The 19,660-nt window shown below is 41.6% G+C and overlaps 1 protein-coding gene across 1 annotated transcript in view; it reads right to left on the reverse strand.

Annotated features, from left to right (window-relative positions):
• The window catches only part of TG (thyroglobulin), a 197,196-nt gene that overhangs the window by 94,927 nt on the left and 82,609 nt on the right, over positions 1-19,660 (reverse strand). Inside the window, exons 35-41 of the mRNA XM_018563072.1 lie at positions 17,386-17,445; positions 10,950-11,084; positions 9,052-9,216; positions 7,350-7,551; positions 6,271-6,364; positions 4,662-4,821; positions 2,585-2,778 (exon numbers count right to left, since the gene is read on the reverse strand). Of these exons, the coding sequence (XP_018418574.1) occupies positions 2,585-2,778; positions 4,662-4,821; positions 6,271-6,364; positions 7,350-7,551; positions 9,052-9,216; positions 10,950-11,084; positions 17,386-17,445 (1,010 nt within the window). The remainder of the gene's footprint in view (positions 1-2,584; positions 2,779-4,661; positions 4,822-6,270; positions 6,365-7,349; positions 7,552-9,051; positions 9,217-10,949; positions 11,085-17,385; positions 17,446-19,660) is intronic.

Here is a 19,660-nt window from a genome sequence, read left to right on the forward strand (position 1 = left end):
AGGGCTTTTTAAGAGGTTAAATATTACTTAAAGCCTACTCAGATAGAGTGATAAATTGCTGCCTGTGTTTATTTGTGGAGATTTGCGCTCACTTCCTTTCTTAATAATGGGGAAGCTCTCTGATGGCAATGAAAGCACAGTTACTTAGTAAAATAGACAAAGGTTAGAAGATCAATTAGGGTTTTATTTATTTTCTAGTGACACCTGTTCCCACTCAGTTCCTGTCATGGTGTCACTGGGACAGGAAGTGAAGGAAAAACTCACCAATGAAGACAAAGACAGCAATAGAAATTTGACAGAAGTTTTAAATTGACCCCAATCCTATCAATGCTGATACTGATATTAGAGTTTTGGGTGCAGGCTGACAGGGCTGTATTGCCCACTTACTTATATCCTTAGATAACTTTGTCAGAAGCATCTCCCTGATGAATTTCTCCATATCCTGCTGTAGGCAATATAATTAGTTCTCACTTGCCAGCTATGATATTTTACAGCATGGACAATGGAGCAGGAATGGTGAGAAATCTTCTTAAACTGATTATTTGTTGTGGCAGCGGAAAGGGGGGAGTAGAAACATTTGACAATAAAGTACCTAAGAGATGCAAGAAGACAGTGGGATTCAGCCCTCCTCCTCCAGGCGCTACCCATAACTATCAGTTTGTATTTGTTTAATGGTAATACCTAATTTCTGTAATAATTCAAATTGAATTATTGAAGATGCCATATTACAAGCAGCTTACATGCTACACTATACATAAACAACATGTGAATGTAGCAAAAACAAATAAAGTGCTTTGCAATGTAAAACTCCTCTGATGGCTCCATATGTATATAGATTTTATAGTTTGATGTAACAAATACAATATACATTTGGATTCATCTTGCAAAGTTATAAATTGCTCTTGTATTGTTACTCTCTAACGAGTTTGGTAACAGAATCAGTTGTGTATGTAATGCAGTTGTCGCCCACTGGTTTTCCTATATGTCTTTGGATCTAACCTCCACCAGTGTCCACCAACACCAATTACAAAGATCTCATCACAGGTGACAAGCAATTATTTGATTCCATGATTGGGAGCCACAATGATTTTAGAGAGTGGGAGTTGTCAGGATTTGCATGCTCAAAGCTGGAAAATGAAATGTAGATAAATTAACTTTTGGCACGGGCATCTGGGAAGGGTTTATTGCCATTTAAGAGTTGACAAGCTTACTCTGAAGGTCTGAAAAACCATAAATGTACCACAGTTAGTGGTCTGTATCCACTGAGAGAAGGACTGTCCTGATGATGCAGGAGCATACCGTAGACTTTGTAGAGACACAGATGTCAAGGAGGTGCACTGGAGCTCCCTGGACACTTGGGGACACTGGGGCACACTGGAGACACTAGATGATACAGGGTGGACTTGGAGAACAAGGGGACACACAAAGGAGCTACAGGGTGCACAGAGGCACACTTGAAGTAACTAGATGACACAGGATGCACTGGGGCATACCTGAAGACAGGACAAGACCAGAGGTGCATTTGGAGTCAATAGATGACATAAGGCTCTCTATGGTACACCTGGAGACATAGTGGCACACTAGGAGTCACAGGGTACACAGAGATGCACTTGGAGCCACTAGATGACACAGGGTGCACTGAAGCATACTTGGAGACAGGGAACGCCCAGAGGTACACTTGGAGTCACTAGATGACACAAAGCTCTCTAGGGTGCACTTTAAGACATGGGGATTCACAGGGGCACACTAGGAGTCTAAGACGCAGACAGGTGCACTTGGAGTCACCAGATGACAATGGACGCACTGGGGCAACACTTGGGGACATGGGATGCAAAGGGGTGCACTTGGAGTGACTAGATTACACAGGGCGCACCAATTAGGAGAGTTGTTTTCTGATTGGCTCCAACACTGGTGCTCCGGGTGAGTGTGACAAAATGCTGACAAAATAAATGCTGGAAGATACCTGAAATACCTCTCTTTTAGTTTTAAGTTTCAATAGTTTGAAATGGCAAGGCTCTAAATATTCTTATTCCCCTTTTTTCTCAATTTCTAAAGGTGAACAGGTAGCTAACAAGGTCAAGGAAGTATGGATCTAAACCCTAAAATGTCTCACCAATTAAAGCAAGCAAACGTTTATAGCTAAGAGCACACAAGTAGAAAATACCTGGTCATCCAAAGAACTTGCAATATATTTCATACAACCATGCTTTTTGTCCACTGTGATTGATTAAGAGTCTTTATCAGTTGTGATTGGTTAGGAATCTTTAGTACTTGATGCCTGTAACATATATTAGGGGTAATACCCTTCTTTAGCTTCATGCCAGGACTACTGCAAGGTACAGTGCTTGTCCGAGATCATTGATACCATCCAGGGAAATAAGTAACTGAGCTTCTGGGCTATTCAGAAGACTCAACTGGAGATAAGTGTTTTCTATTCATTTGTAGCTCATTTACCAAAACGTACATCCTATTGCTTTATGTCTAGATCTACTCCTCTTTACATACACTGCTAAGCAACTTAACACTATACATAACATTACAGAAGCAAGGGTTCTGCTTAAGATGGTGTGGTGTTTCAGCTTACCATTAGTGCAGCTCTTCTGATGGCTTTGTTCTCTGCTGACAATAAGTGAAGGCTGGAGATATCAGCTCCTCCTCGGTCCGCACCAACACAGATCTGTTCAGGGTCACCACCGAAATTAGCAATATTTTGCTGGACCCACTTCAAGGCTGCAGTCTGGTCTAGTAGGCCCCAGTTCCCATTTGGCACAGTCTTACCTGCAAATGGGTATCAGATCAGCTTTATGAAAAATATGGTCACATCCGAGTACAATTATCTTTTGCTTCATACAATCCTTTTATTACATGGCAATGCATGTATACTGAATATGTTATACTTGAAAAGCAATCATTGAAGTACATATACTGTAGACCCAATTCTTAAAATCTCATACAAGCTTTGACATGTTAATGTAATTCCAGATGTTTTCAGTCTCATTAAATCTGAAGCTCTCATTAAAATAATGCCTGATGATCCAGCCAAAAAGGCCTGTGTTCAGGCACTACCTTTTATGGGGTGACAGCTGTCTCCCAACTGCTCTCCTGTATTGTCACCATGTCACTTATGTCCTCAGATAGAGACTACAAGCGGCGGCGATTTAGGAAACTAAATGTCTGTTGCAGTGCATTAACATATGCGCATTAATATGCAATATTTGTACCTTAATGTGCGTTGCAACTTACCAAAACTTATCGAGAAGTGCCCATGACTCTTTTTTAGTAAAGCAACACTGCGGCACATCGTGCATTGCACTCTCTTGCACAGTGCATTGGAGCAAAAATCACAATGCATGGCACTGCAACATACCACACAACAGAGGAGGGGCATTCCCGCACATTGCTGCAGTGCAAAAGTGTGAACGGGCCCTATTGAAACTTTAATTTTACTTTAAAGTTCTACTCTTGGCAGCAGAAAAATATACCCTTGCAGTAGGGCCTTATCCCTCCAGCAGGCTTCTTCCAGGTTGTGTGACTGGTCCTCCGAAGCCTCTTCGCTTCGGGCTCTTTCCAGCGACCACACAAGCAGTCTTCCATTTTAGGTGAGGACAGCAATGGCCCATCCACAGCCAGTGTACTTTTAAAAAGAAATCCCGGAACTCAGCTTTACAAGGAAAGAGTAAAGCGAAGGAGGAAATGTCTTTTTTTGAAGTATGCCATTGTTGGTCTACAATAAGCCTGGAAAATGTAACTTTGTTAATTGCTGCCACATGTAAAGAATAAAGCTGTTTTGTTTTATGAGGCAGTACAAACACTTTCATGAACTTTCAGAGGCTAAATCTTAATATTGGAAAATAATTTGCTGCAGATTGCATAATTAAAGACTGATCATGCAATTACAACTTTGCTGAGTGCAATCTGGACCAGATTGCAGTTTTGTGATCTCCGGGCCAATTTAACATAACCGCAGAACCCTGAGACAACACATATTTGCATAACCTATACAAATGATATATATGCATTCTACATAAAATCAAACATACATTTTATTTTATTTCAATGTCAACTAATACACCTAAAAGTGATATTTTAGTTGTAGATGAAATGTGGTGAGTTGAGTCAGCCCCTGGCTGACTTTAACAGTGAGATCTCCCTGTGTTAAATGAACTTCGCACATTACACATCACTAACAATGAAATGACCTTATAGGAGAAATATTGCCTGGACTGCTCATAATGGTGGATCGGCAAACAATCATATATCTATGGGTCATATATCTATTGTTAAACAATCCAAGTAGTGATAGATTAAAATTGTTCGTCTCACAAAATTGTTATTGTCCCTCAGCGATAAAGGCAGCCCAGCAGGAGTGTGACTGGAACATAAACATGCCCATCCATCCAAAGAAATCATTCATTTTTGTTTCATCATCATTCTAAAGAACAATCAAGCAAGGGTCATATCTTCTGGCCACCTTCCATTCTAACTTTACCCAAATAAGCCCAAACTGTCCTTCTTTTCCCCGAACGTTGCCCTATTTTCCACAAAATCTATTTGTTCACCAATACCATTGGGACTTTCCTGCTAGAGTTAGGACTTTTGAGGGGTAGGTGGACCATCCTAAGCCCAGACAAAGATGTAAGCTTGACAATGTAGGAACTTACCAGCACTTAGGAAACCGAAGACACCAACTCTGTACCCTGCGGTCACAACGATAATGTCCCCTGTGGCAGCTTGGTATGATCCATCAATAAACGTCTGCCCATTCTCACCGTAGTCACTGGGACTGTTATGAAAGTACAAGAGGATGGCTGTGCTCAGTCTCTGTAAACAGAAGATGAGGAAAATTAACAAGAAGAAAAGGATACAGTATAGGTAGCATCTAGAGCTCCAGTTTAAAATTTGTTTACGTATCTATAAAATTAAAAAAATATATATATGTTTATAAAACTTCCTCAGTGCCCTGTGGTATGTTCCCAATACTGGAACTGAGAAAGCCACTTGGATGATCAAAGAGTAGATGCTGGATGAACATCAACATTACAGAACAAGTCCAACTGTCTAACTGCTACTAGCTGTTTTGCACATGTCTAGACAAAGTTGGGGTGTATGTAGCCATATTTTGGATTATTGCAGTATAGGTGACAAGTTGTGCACTGGAATCTACATGGAATCTTCTGTGTTACCAAATGAAACCAAGAGCTCACATTAAGGTGAAGTGTCTTAGGAGTACTGGCTTTGCCAAGCTCCTCTCCCCACCCCGCAAGATGGAGGAGGACAGGTAGAGGTTACGGCAAAAGGAGTTTAGGCAAATATGTATTACAGGCAGAATCTTGAGATAGTGAAGTGACCCTTTATTTTGCCCATGCAGTGCAAAGTAATAGGATCAGTTAAAGTGTTAAACAAAAACGTATCTTATTTGTGTATCAGTCAGCTGTAGATCCTCAAATCATCTCTGAATTGGTGCCGACACTGTCCTTCCTTCTGGAGGGTGACTACTTTTATTCCCCATGGTCCCTGTGTGTGTTGTAAAGTAGCCACCACTCCAAGCTCGCTCTCGTGATGGACTACAGTCTCATGTTTAGTTTACTAATTTGTATTGAGATTGTAGTCCATCATAGGAATGAGCTTGGATCAGTGACTACTTTACAACACACATAGGGACCATGGGGAACAAAAGTAGTGAAGTGCCGCAGTAAGGAGAGCTGAGCATGTGCTGCTATAGAAGAGGAAAATCATGTAGTTCTTTTGCGTGGTCTTGTAAGGACAATGGAAAGGGTCAATTAAAAAAAAAGGGAACTGCAGATCCTAACAGGGGTTTAATCATTTCCTTCTTTATCACAAGAAAAGGCTACACAAAGCCCAAAAACATCAGTCTGGCATCGCTGGTTCAGCAAAATCCTCTCTACTCTTGTTTTTCTATTACATTTGATACAACAGAGCTCTGCTAGCAGAACACCGCTCCTCCAATGAATTGTCTTTGGCTTCCAATATAAACATTAGAGCACATTGCAGAATCTTGTTTTTGGAAATGATGAAGAAACATATTGGCATGTTCCTAGTCTTATCCAACTCCAAATTTCTAATTCATTGTCAGAATTTTTTGTAGTAAAAAAATTGCAATAGGGCTTAAAGGTTTTCTAAACCCTCTGTTTTTTTTTGCATATATCTACTGCTAGCAAGCAGTAGAGATGATTTGAGGAGCTATTTTTAAGATTTAACTCCTGAGTTTAGTGTCACTTTGAAGATTAAATAACATAATAATAAACTTACTGTAATTTTGGGAACAAAGACATTAAGATACAAGCAGTCTTCACTAACAGAAGAGTACTGGGCCTTCCCATCTCCTGGCTGTAGGCAGCTTGACCTGATGAATCCAAGAAACAACAGTTATGGTACAGTGTACAGAGCACACAGATGATGTATATCTGTTCTTAGTCCTGTGCAGTAACAAACTGTACAAATGAATGTTCTTGGACTAAGAAAACCGTAAAAGGGTTGAAAAAATAAACATTGATAAAGGCTGATCTCCAGGCTTTCCTTCAATCTTGCACAGTTGTACCGACTCCTCTCCTGGACTGAAATTGCTTCCTCTGCTTACTGTGAGCTTCTCACAATGTGCATTAGAAAATGAACTATGAAAGATATAGCCCGGCTCATTTCCTTGCTAGAGGATCTAGCCCTTTCCTCCTCAGCCTGACTGTCCCTGATCCGCCTCATTGGATTTCAGTTCTGTCAATAGTAGAGGCTCAGCATTACATGTGGGTGTTACCTAGGTGGTCTGCATACAGATACAGTCTGCCTAGCAATGCCCACTACTCCAGATTGACAACCATTCATTAGGTTAATTTTGATAGTTGCATAACTCCGCCCAAGAGCCAGCCTGCTGTTTGCATCAGTCTAAAGGTTCTTGAGAGGAATACCGGGGCCGGCCCCTCCCACCAGCCATGATCTGCCTGCATTGCACAGTGGAGACCCTGTGATGACATCCTGGAAATACAACAGGAAGTCAATGGAACCCCCCCTTAGACCCTTGTCACCAAAAGAGTTATTCGCATTGGTGGATTTTCCCTCACCCTTCACTGACAACCACACAATTTGGGGTTTCTGATAGCAGTGGTCTGTAGGAAAAAAAAAGGGGATGAATTTCCCTTTTGGGAACAGAGGCAGCAAAAAAAATTCTGACGAGGGTTTTCACACTTCTCACTAATTCTCTCAAAGCTGAAATTCCTGCAAAATTAATCTATTTTCTAACAACAGAAAAAATGGTTCCATCCAAAGTAAACAACAGGCTTCCAATTTAATATTTGGTAACCCCCCCCATGCTGTATGTCACATGATTCATGCTTTACCTAACAAAAGTGGCATTCCACGTGCCAGTCCAAGTATATGGACGTGGAGGTTGGAAACGGTTCTCCCCAGTAGGTGGCGCAGCGTAAGGGACACCAAGGAACTGGTTCACAGTCTTAACATCCGAGCCAATAAGAACAGCTTGAGATTTGCCCACAACAATACCCTGAGGAATGGTGACTGATGCCGGGGGATGGGCAGGAGCTAAAAAAGGAAGATAAAGAAATTTACAGGGTTATTCACAAAAGAGGGAAGAGTTTGGGGAAGGCAGGAGAAGGGAACAATCTAGGACAACATCGCTGATTTAGAAAAATCCTCTAATTCAGCTCACTTTGCAGTTCAGCTATGTTGTCCTAAATTGTTCACTTCTCCTGCCTTCTTCAAACTCTTCACCCTTTTGTGAGTAACCCTGATAATTTTAGATTTAGTTAGACATTGAACTAGATGGCATCATGATAAGGTTAAAAAACAACAATTTAAAAAAGGACCCCTTAGTCAATGCATTAAAAAAGTCAACAAAAATATCCATAATATAATCCGTAATATCCATAATAGAAGGCTTCAGTGCTTTCTTCAGTGGAATATGTATGCAGTTCCGAAGTTCTGACCTCCCTCTGATAGACAATAGATATGTATTGCAGGTCAGTAACTCTGACAATATTAAAGGACAGGTGCACATTTAAACAAAGTGCACTTATCCTTTCCTCCCCTGACTTAACAGATCTTACCCTACGCAGATGTATACTTACCTCAATCCAATGCCTATGGCCTCTGGTGATTGTTTTCATCCCATGCCACAATTCCTCTCTGTCTTGGATACACCTGCACAGTAGAGCCCTATAGACTTCTATGGGGATCGTCCACCTCTGTCTCTCAGCCGGAAGACAATCCCCATAGACTTCTATGAGGCTCTACTGTTCAGGTGTGGTCAAGAGAAAGAGTTTATCACCAAGTACCTTTATGTTGCTCCACAAATGCCCTGAACATCATGGCAGTGGTGGGCAAGGTAAGCTGGACAAAGCTCTCAGTTACTGAGCACTGACACCAACAAATCAGTAAAATGGGGCAGTGCTGCACCACTGGGCTGTGTATGAACCCAATGCGCAAGGCAGAATTGATGTACTGACTTTAGCGTTGCCTCTAGAAACTTGGGAAGGTGGCAGGTAACCAACATGTCACCCAACACATATGCAAGGTGGTGACTGCCCGTCACAAGAAACAGGTTGGAAGAAGCTGTTTCCAGGGGGGGGGGGGAGATATAATTTTTTTGTCATACAGAATAAAACACTTGCATTAAAAGACCTAATTTCAGATAAGCCAGAACATCTTCTGTGCATTTTCCTTGAGGTCCATCTTTTAAATGGCTTCCAGCCAAACTGGTCCTACTTTAGATTGCAAGCTTTTTGGGGTTTAGACTGATGTGAATGGTTCAATGTTCCCAGTAAAGCATTACAAAAAGTTTAAACTATATAAATAAGTATAATAAACATTTGAATGGCTTCCTGTTTCCTGGTCTAAGTAGCCTTTTTGACCCAACTGAAGATGCTCCTACTAAAAGCCATGTACTGATTTTTTACTTTCATGATCAGAACTGTCGGAGTTCATCTGCAAAGGAGGAGATAATACCAAGGACAAAGGCAAATAGGCAACATAGAGTTCCCCTTTAATCATATCTGTATGCCTTTTATGCAGTACATGCCATACCTCGCTTCCTGAAGATGTAAGTTGCGGGTTCTCGGACTAGAAGCTGACAACGATGTCCTTTCAGACTGTAGTAGCAGTTTTGTGTTTCTGGATAAAATCGACATTTTATGGCAGTCTGTAGCACATTAATAGTAGTTGTGACACACGTGGGGACCCGTGCACACTCTGCGAAGAAATCACATAGGGTGGGAAGACAATTAAACAATGACTTTATTCCAGAAGTCCATGGTTTACCCACCTCCATGTAATGTTTTGCACCCTTGCTTAATATGTTTAGCTTTTTCTTTAAACTCAAAATAACAAGCGGTAGGACTAGTAGGGACCAGCAACCCTGCACATATGAACTAAACAGCAAACCCATCCAAAATGTATCTTTTTTTTTTCGGAAGGAGTGAGCTGTATTTGATTCCCTGCCTAATCTATAATACAAGCAGAGAAACGGGATATTGGAATGCTGGATTCTATTGTGTAATCGAATATCCCAATGGAGTGTGTCTACTAATGTAGAGGCCAACTTTCTGATACATAGGGGCTCTTTGATCAATCAATCAATCATAAAAACAGGAAGCAGAGCGCCAAACAAGTGTTGCCGTCAAACAGACTACCTTCATCAGGTATAACAGTGTTGGATAAGGATATCTTGATTCCTGACAACAGGAGGTAAGTATGTATCTTGAGCGTACAATTTCTAGAGGAGCAAGCCTTGCTGGGTTAGCAGGCCTACCGGATCTAATTTATTGTCCAGAATCTTGGAAAGAAGCTTTCCCACAATCACAGGTTTAGCAGACCTACTGGATCCAACTTATTGTCTATAACCTTGGAAGGAATCTTTCCTACAATCACAGTGCAGCCATGGCAGGAAATGTTCAACTTTTTCGCAACACATGATTCAACAGTTGTGTGATTCAAGTCCTTTAGTGAAATCGCTATAGGAATATATGGATGACTCATATAAGCCAGTGAAAACAGTAGTTTAGCAGAAAAACTGAGCTTGGCTTGTCACAGCTGTGTCAGGAATACAGAGAAATCCCCTTGCCAGGGTTTCAAACAGCAAAGAAGACATGGCATGCCTGGCCTACCTGACCCAAACTTGTGCCCAGCATGCTTGACCCAAAAATGAGAGATGCATGTTGGGCAGAGTCACTCTCTCAATGAAAATCACAGAAAACTATTTGGTGTAAGTTCTAAACCTACTGCTCTGCTGAAGCTTGATGGGGGCACCTGTCACAGGAATTTGAGGGCAATCCCCATGACATGACATCAATCAGCAAAGAAGATCTACCGTGCCTACCCTACTTGACCCAAGTCGATCAAACCCAGCCTGCTTGACCCAAAAAAAGAAGAGATGCATGATGGGCAGAGTCACTCTCTAAATGAAAAATCACATAAAACATTTTTGCTTAAGTTCTAAACCTACTGCCCTGATGAAATTTGCTGTTGTAACTATGTCCTTGTAGGAAGTCAATGAAGATGTGCTATTCTTGGCTGTGGTTTTATATACTGAGAAATTTTGCGATTCAGTAATGGCCTATAAATATGTATGGAATTAATGGTACATTCGGGAACATTGATTGTGAAGTCTAAGTTAGTGTATATTTTAGGGACGTACCTTCCAAAAATGTTGCTTAGAGCAAACATCTGACCCAGTTTAGGCCTCGTCCAGGCCAAAAAAACACCCTTGACTGTGCTGCCTATATGCATGTGTTGCTGCATACTTTTTGTCTGTCAGCTTTTAATGTGCATTGCAAGCCACAAGCTGCAGTAAAATGTAGAACTGAAATTTTTTACACTAATGTAGTTTTCATGCCTTTGCATTCTGGGTAAGCTAAAAATTACAGTACATTGCTTATGATGTGAACATGCCCTCAGGCATTGATGGGCCTTGAAGGAGACTTTACCTGAGAGACAGTAACTCTGCACTGTGGTAAGGGGATTGGACGATTCTCGACTGATCTGCACTTCGTCATAGGTGGAGAGGGAAGAATCAGTTGTCACAGCACTGGGGTCCAGAGTTATCCAATCATCTAGCGGCACTGCAATGGAGCAGAGGAGAAATTAAGATAGACTACTGAAAATTGTATGAGGAATTGATACATCATCATATGATAAATATGTAGCTATGTATTAACCCTGAAAAAAAAGGTGATAGGGGATGGTTTGGGGAAGGGGGGGGAGTGGAAGTAGGGTACAGGAAAGGAAAAGACAAAGACAAAGGAAATAAAAAGAGAAAACATAGGAAGTAAAGAAAGAAAACAAAACAAACCGACATAAGAAAAAATAAATAAAAATGAGGGGAGAGGAAAAGAGAAAGGGGAGGGAGGAGGAGGAAAAGAGAGGGTTGGGGGGGAGGGGGGAAAAAAAGATAGGGAGAGAAGAAAAAGGGAAGGGGGAGGAGGGGAGAGGAGAAAAAGGGAGAAGAGGGGAGGGAAGAGGAGGAGAAAGGAGAGGGGGGGGATCGAAGATAGGCGAGAAAGGGAGATGAGGTGGAGGGGAGGGCATGGTAGAGGAGAGGAGGGAATAGGATGAAAGAGAGAGGGGAGAGGAAAGAAAGGGAGAGAAGGGGAGAAGAAGGGAGATGAGGGGAGAGGAGAGAATAGGAGGGAAGAGAAGTGTAGAGGAGAGGAAAGAGTAAAGCGTGGGAGTGGAGGGGAAGGGAGGAGAGAAGGGAAGAGAGGAGGGAAGGGACAAGAAGAGGAGGGATTGAAAGACAACGGGAGATTAGAGGGGAGAGGAGAAGAAAAGAAGGGAGGAGAGAGAAGGGTAGAGGAGAAGAGGGTAGGAAAAGCAGAAGAAGAGAGAAAAGGAAAATAAAAGAAGGATGAAGAGAAGGCAAGAAAGGAAAGGAAGAGGGGGAGGTAGGAAGGGTAGAGGAGGAAGAAAGGAGGAAAGGGGGGAATTAAGGAGAAATGGGGATAAGCAAATGCAAAAAGATGAAAGGTAAAAGCTGTACAGGAATAAAACACAGACATGAAATAAAACATGGGATTATGAGTAGTTTTGTCTCAATGATTCTCCACACTGCAGGATACACGGCTTCCAGCTGCATCAATATGTGGTTGAGGGCAAAAGGTAAAACAGCAGCCCGCCATTCTGAAGCATCTATTTGTTCTAAAATTACCCATAAACATATCATTTTGTCTGTGTAATTATAGAATTCAGCAGAGCTGCTAGATCAAGAGATTACAGCTGTCAGTAAACTTTATTTAACTCTTCCGCTGAACTTGCCAGCTCATTATAGGTCTGGTGAAGGCCATTTATAGGTGCTGATGACCCTAAAGATGGAAGTACAAACATCTGTCTCTATCCCTACACTCTCAAAGCTTTCTTTTTTTCTCAAAAGCTTTCTTTTTTTCTTATTTATCTGCTGATTGTTTAGATCACATGACCAAAAGTGGAACTTCAGTTTCGCTTACAACTTTTGCATTTGTTGAATAGAAACAAACAAGTTCTTTAGTTTATACTGTGCATTTTAAGTGTCTTTGGATTTTAAGTCCCTACAGTTGAGTGGATGCAAACAGTTAACCCTTCCCCTATATGGATTCTAACACTTACCCCTGTCCCATCCTAAACCTCAGAGATAGCGAGCAGAATAAAAAAAATTACAAAGAAAAGGAAAAAAAACCTGCGTGGGGCCCCTTTCCCTAACTATACCAGACATACATGGTTACATAGTTACATAGAATTTGAGGTTGAAAAAAGACACAGGTCCATCAAGTTCAACTTGTGTGTGTGTTGTGTGTGCGTGCGTTTATATAAGAGTCCCTGTGTAGTCTAGTATTTAAGAGTACCTGTACCCCTATATGTTACCGTCTCTAAGGATGGTATCTAATTGATTTTTGAACGAATCAATATTCTTTGCAGATACCACTGCTTGTGGCAGAGAGTTCCAAAATGTAACCGCTCTCACTGAAAAGAATCCCCTATGCCCTTTGTGGATAAATCTTTTCTCCACCAATTTTAGGTGGTGGCCTCTAGTCCTTGTTAGGGAGTTTTTAGTAAAAAGTTTAGTGCTGATGTTGCCATCACCACTGAACATTTTGTACAACAAAATCATGTCCCCACTTTAGGTCTGGTAGGAATGTTAGGAGGGACCCCCAGTTAAAAATGTAAAAGTGCATGGGGTTCCCTCCAAAAGTCATACCAGGCCCTTTAGGTCAGTTAGGAATTTAAGGGAGAACCCAATCCCCAAAAAAATGGTTTAAAAAAATGTGGGTCCGTACTAAAATTCTCAACCTTAATCCGGGCACATGCCCTCTGCATTGGGAGGGTGCTTTTCCAGGGGCCACACCGGAAAAAAAACCTTGTCCTCATGCCGATGGGAACAAAGGCCTCTTCTCCATAAACACCCGGTGGTTGTGGGGGTCTGCGGCCAGGGGGGCTTATTTACATCGGGGTACTCCCTTTCATAAAGGGGCAGCCAGATGTAGCCCCCCCCCCTTGTGAATGAGTAAGCGGTACTTGTACCCATACTCATTCACTAAAGGGATACCATAAAATGTAAATAAACACATAAGATTTGTAGAAAAAATCCTTTAATTGGACAAAAAAGCCAAAACAATGAAAAAGAATAATCTAACGAGGTAATCCAAGGGTCAGTCACATCATCCAGTGATGTCCACGCCGCCGCCGACTCGTCAAAATAAAATTTAAAAAACCAACCATATGCGACGAACTCCCGACGCAAAATGAAATTTTGGCAGATGCCGGCCGAATTACAACGAATGGGAGGAGTCAGCTGCCCACAACCAACAAGGACCCTGTGCTGTGTTGCAGAAGCTGTGTAAATCTCTGGACTGGATGGACAAATGTACAAATGCTTTGGCAGCTAAAATGGCTCCTATATATGTATTTCGGTGCATTTAGCTGTTTGCCTGGAGTTCAGCTTTACTTTGCCTTTTACATATTAAAAGTGCTCATATTACCTTTTTAAAGGGCCCTGCAAGCAGTAAACTCTACACACTCTGTAAAGGTTTACAGCTTTCAAGGACAGATTTGCACATGCTTTGTATCCATTCAGATTTAAAGGTTGCAGTTTTTACAAGCTTACTTTTTTTTCTTTAGAACTATAATTATTTTATCTTTTCCCTAAGGCCGTCAATGTGTTTTTAACAGAAATATCATGTTTTAGAACTCGGAGACCCGCCGACCAAGCTTCAAGTCATTCCATTTCCCAGTCATGTGTTTTATACATCTCCCCCTCACCTTCTTCTCAGGCACTTTGTGGCTATGAGTTTATGTCTGGCTATTTAGCGACGGGCTTTTTAGTCTGTGGTCAGAGTGATATTTGATACAGTTACACAATGAGTTCTTCCAAAACAAAATTCCTCATGTTCCTTCTAGGGGTAGAAGGATGTCAAATATAGACATTTATATCATCACCCGCCTCATACATCTGGTATATAATTAAAGCCACGCCCATTACCCCATTACCGTTAGCCATACCTACCTCTTAATAAGAATAACAGCACAATAGGGAATCTCACCCCTCAAATTTACCAATCTAGCACTTGCTTAAGACGGACCTTGAATGAAAATGTCCAAGATCCATGATCCGTTTTTTTTGTAGCCCCCTCCCCATCCACAAGAAGTAATATTACATGAAACATTTGAAGCTAGAAGTAAATGTTCTAGAGCAGTAGAGTTCTCAAACTCTATAACCTCAGGACCCACATTTGTCCTTGGTCATTAAGTCGTGACCCAAGTCGCACCGCACTGGAACGCATGGCATTGCGTTACCGCATGTTCCGGCACAAGCGATCAAACTGTTGGTGGGAGGTGTGTTTTGGGTGCCATTCAAATGAATGGCAATGCAACGCACCTCCTGCACTAGAACGAACAGTAGGTACGATTGCGTGGTAGTTTGCGATTAAAACACTGACAGACACACACAACCACAGACACAATCTCACATATTCACAGACATTCTCATACACACTCCAAATTTGTTTAGGGGTTCAGTGTGGGCTGCTGTCCTGTGCTGTAGCTCCATACATACGTGTATTGCTTGTACAGTTCCCTTGCACTCCCTGTAGAGGTACCGGGAGCCAGAATGTGACGTCACTCCGGTCACGTGAGGGAGCTGTAAGGAATGCACATATGGATGGAGCTCCCTCGCGACCATTTACCCAGACCACCCTACTTTAAACTGACACATAGTTACATAGTTACATAGTATTTGAGGTTGAATAAAGACATTAGTCCATCAAGTCCAACCTATTAGGATCTCATTCTAGGAGTACCCGTACCCCTGTATATTACGGTCCCTTAAGAAATCGTCCAAAAGTTTCTTGAACAATTCCACATTATTTGCTGAAAATACCAGACACTCGTCGCCATGCAGCATATTTTTACGTGGCTGCTAGGCACGAGAACTGACATTGCTGCGCTATGGGGGAGGCTGAGGAGCCTCTTGCCTAGTGCAGTGGAGGGCATGCAGTGACCCACTGAACATAGGGTCATGACCCACCAGTTGAGAACTGCGGTTCTTGACGTTACAACCTGACTTCAGGCCACTTCCTGTAAGGCCAGCATGACATCACTGAGATCTCTCCTGGGATTCTGGGAATGTGGAGGAGGCCAAATCTCCTGAGAAGTTGTTCCAGCATTGTGCAGGAGTGGCTTACTCATGAGACTTGCCTACCTCCCAACTTTCTGAGATGAGAAAGAGGGACACCTTCCAGGAAAATGTATTTAGGTAATGGACGCACCCCCTGCCATGGCCCAGTTATATGTGGATCAGGAAGAATTCACATGTCAAAAATGATTGGTTAAACCCACAATGGTTTTTCCTTTTTAAAATAGCAAATAAGATAATTAAGAGATAAGATGAAGGTTTTAGTGCAGAATAATACTTTTGGTAGTTATATAGAGCCATATCCTAGGTATCTGTACATCAGACCTGATCCCCAAAGGCAGGTGGCGTTAACCTAGAGGTAGTGGGGGCTGACATTTCACTCTCAGGGGTGGGACTCGTCAACAAAAGCATTCCAGAGGTTCCAAAGGTTACAGTACTAAAGATGTGTTTTTACTTCTGTCTGCATTGTTGGTGAAGAGCTTCTGCTCACTCCCAGTCCCAGTGACACAATGACACCACACAGAGTGACCCAATTATAAAACAAACAAAAAGGTTTGGCTGGATTTCTGTTTTAGGGACACAGACTGCAATAGAAAACGCCATTTATAGCGGAGTGGGGAATGGTTCAAACCAATGTTAAGCTTTATTTGCTATTTGTCCTATTTTCGTGACAATGGTCACTGGCGCAGAAAGTAAGCGGAATCTCCCCATTTGGAGAAACTAAGCTCCATCATTTTTCTACACTACCTCTCACTTTGCCCTGAGATGACAAAGGATTCACAGAGCAGTAATATTTTGCTAAAGAGACAGCATAGCAATGGCTGGCTTTGTCTGATTAAAACGTTGGACTAAGCCATATGATAAATGATGAGTGACAGCAGAAATGAGTCATACAGTAGTGTGTGTAATTTGCAGCTTGAGCTACTGAGCCCTGGAAACAAAAAGTGATTAACAACAAGCTGCTAAGCAGTTTTTGTATACCATATGGAAAAGAGACTAAAGCACCCCCTGCTGGCTAAAAGCAATACCAGTATTTCTGTGATTTAAAAAAAAAAACATTTATGTTTTTTTACTCCCATATTTAGGGCCGCCCCTTTAATAAGGCAGCGTAAGGCTGTCGCCTAAGGTGGTATCTGTTTGGGTGACATGGGGGCGCCACAAACAGAGCTGCATGGCCGCTCTGTTGCACAATGTTTGCAGTGTGCCTGCCTCCCCCTTTCTGGCCAGAGCGTCCCATGTTGCTAACAAACCAAGTGTGGAGATGTGTAAGGGCCATACATATCTTCCAGCTCAGCTCTTAGCAACCTGGGACGCTCTTGGCGCCATCTGGCTCGGCAGTACGCTGACCATAGCGTCCCAGGTTGGTAAGAGCTGGGTGGGGAGATGCAGAGCCCTTATACATATCTCTGCCCAGCCCTTAGCGGTGTCACTCTGACCCCAAAACTGATTGCCTGCAACATCAAGCACACCCCGCCTCAGGTGGCAGAAAGAGTAGGGACATCCCTGCCCATATTAAATAAAGAATATATTTAGAAACACATCCCTTTTATGGAGCATAAATCCCTGCAAACTGTGCATTGGTCTCATCCTTCATATACCACAAAAAGAAATAATATGATATCAAAAAGAAAATGTAATGATAAGGGACAGTGAATGTGATAAATAACCCGGACACATACGATAAAAACTTCTGTGAACTGAAGGTATTATTATTGTTTACAGCATTGGCCCCAAATGTACAATATAGCCATTGTGTTTACCTGGCTTTGTGTTCTTGAGAACTTCAACTGTTGAGCAAAGCCCTGGCAGAGCCGACCCCTCTGCAAAAAAAAAATATGATACACTTCTTCACAAAGAGAAATCAGCATTGTAAGATTGTATTATGGTGCTAAAATCTTACTGATTTCCACTTCCAGTTCTACCTTGACTGGAACCAGTTCAACCCCAGGTCAACGCAATACAAACTAGACAAATGCTTCCTGCACGTAAAGTAGATCTCTGACCAAACTATTAACATTCAAACAGTTTACCTATCTTTAACAAGCAGTAAAGAGTATTTAAAAGAATCCCTAATTGACCTCTGTAGCTGCACACACCTCGGAGTAATTCATCCACAAAATGCTTTCACTCTCATTTTCCCTCGCTAGATGGTTTTGCCCCCCCTCATCTCGGAGACCATTTTAACTTTGAGGTTGAATTGCTTTACAATGCCTGCAGCTGCAGAGGTCAGTCAAAGCTTATTCAAAGCATATTAGGAATTTGTAAATAATTTTAAGTCCATAGGCTGACCAGGGCCAGATTTCCCACAAGGCCACCGAGACCGGGCCTTGGGGGAGTAGAGGGGTAGCAGGAGTGTGGAATTCCAATCTCTGACGCCCGGGAAATGCAGTTCCGGGCGGGGTATTTTTTTTCTACATTTAGCCCTGCTTTGGGCAACCAGCCTTCCCATGTGAGCTGTCACGGGAGAGCCAGTACAGTGATGTGCTCAAACTGCTGTATTGGAGATGACAGGTTCAATAAAGAGAACCTGTCAACTCCAAATGCTATCACACAGGCTCAAAAATAAAAAATTACATTTAAATAAAAATTGATAAAAAATGTAAACTAAATAAAAAGTAAAATATAATAAGACATAATAATAATTCAAACAAAAAAGTGATAAAGTAAAAAATAATAAGATAAAAAAATTGTCAAAAAATTGTCAAAAGTAAATAAAATAAATAAAAAAGTGAGTTTTAAGCAGGATTAACTAGTAGAAATATTTTATACACGTGGTATTAATGGTTGTATATTTTTAATGCTGTTTCAGTACTTTACAGAGAAAAGTGAAATAATATTCATCTATATTGATTTCAGCACGTAATTATTGATTTTTCCATGGTTGAAATTTTGCCTAAATGGAGATTCCTAATTTTGCAAATTGAGTTGCTTAGGTGATATTTTGTTTAAGGGAAAACAAATCCACTTATTTTGTATTTGGGGGGTAGGGAGTTGTGGGGTTTTTTTTTTAGGGGATTTAGATGTACTTAGGGGAATTTTTTCTATTTACTTTGTACATTTTTTTAAAATAATTATGTGTATTTGCTTGTTTTTTGTGTACTGCTAATTTCCAGTTTTTATTTTAGTTTTTTAAGAGTTTTTTCCTTTCCATGACAATAAAATAAATAAAATGAACGGTAATTCTGCGCTAAATGGATGTAGCTTTCAAACTTCAATCTAAATAAAATAATGAGGCTTCCTAGGGGCCATGTTTTGGCACATGAATAGGTCCAGGATAGTTGAAAGGAGCTTCTATAAACCTCAGGAGCCATTTACAGCCCATTGCACTCTAAAAATACCGTGTTCATTTTACCTTCCCCATTGTCTCCAATACATTTCACCAAAATAGTGAAAATTTGCTATAATCTCCCACTTTGCTCTTGCCTACTGCTTGTCTATTGAGGTATTTGGGCATTTTGTACCTAATTTTTCCCATTGTTTGATTCTTATATACATGATTGATCTGCTCTTTGGTGTTATATGTTATAACATATGTACTCAACCATTGTGTGATGGTTCTTGCATTTGTGCTGTGCAGTTTTAAGGCAGCACCATACCTTATAACATATACACAGCTGTCACTATAATGTTGCTGTTGCCTCAAGCAGCATTTCATTGGGTCATGCGGGGGGACAGCAGGAAGCACAGCATGGCCACTCTGCTGCACAATGTGTGCAGTGTGCCTGCCGCCCCCTTACAGTCCAGAGCGTCCCAGGTTGCTAAGAGCCGGGCAACCTGGGATGCTCTGGCTGGTGTCCTGCTGAAGTCACTGGATGCCAGGAGCTGAATGGGATGCAATTCCCCCCCTCCTCTGGTTACCATGGACCCCCAGCACCCCTGTGGTGAAAACTCTAGGGACACCCCTGAATATATACTAATTCTGCTGTACACTGTATATACCACCGTTATATTCCAGTGGCTCCTTCGGGGGCGGGCGCTACATAGCAAACACATTTTAGGGATCCCTCAGCATAGTCTGACTGGGTAGATTGATCA

This window comes from Nanorana parkeri, unplaced genomic scaffold (assembly GCF_000935625.1).
Source record: "Nanorana parkeri isolate BGI_ZX_2015 unplaced genomic scaffold, ASM93562v1 scaffold629, whole genome shotgun sequence".
Lineage (NCBI taxonomy): Eukaryota > Metazoa > Chordata > Amphibia > Anura > Dicroglossidae > Nanorana > Nanorana parkeri.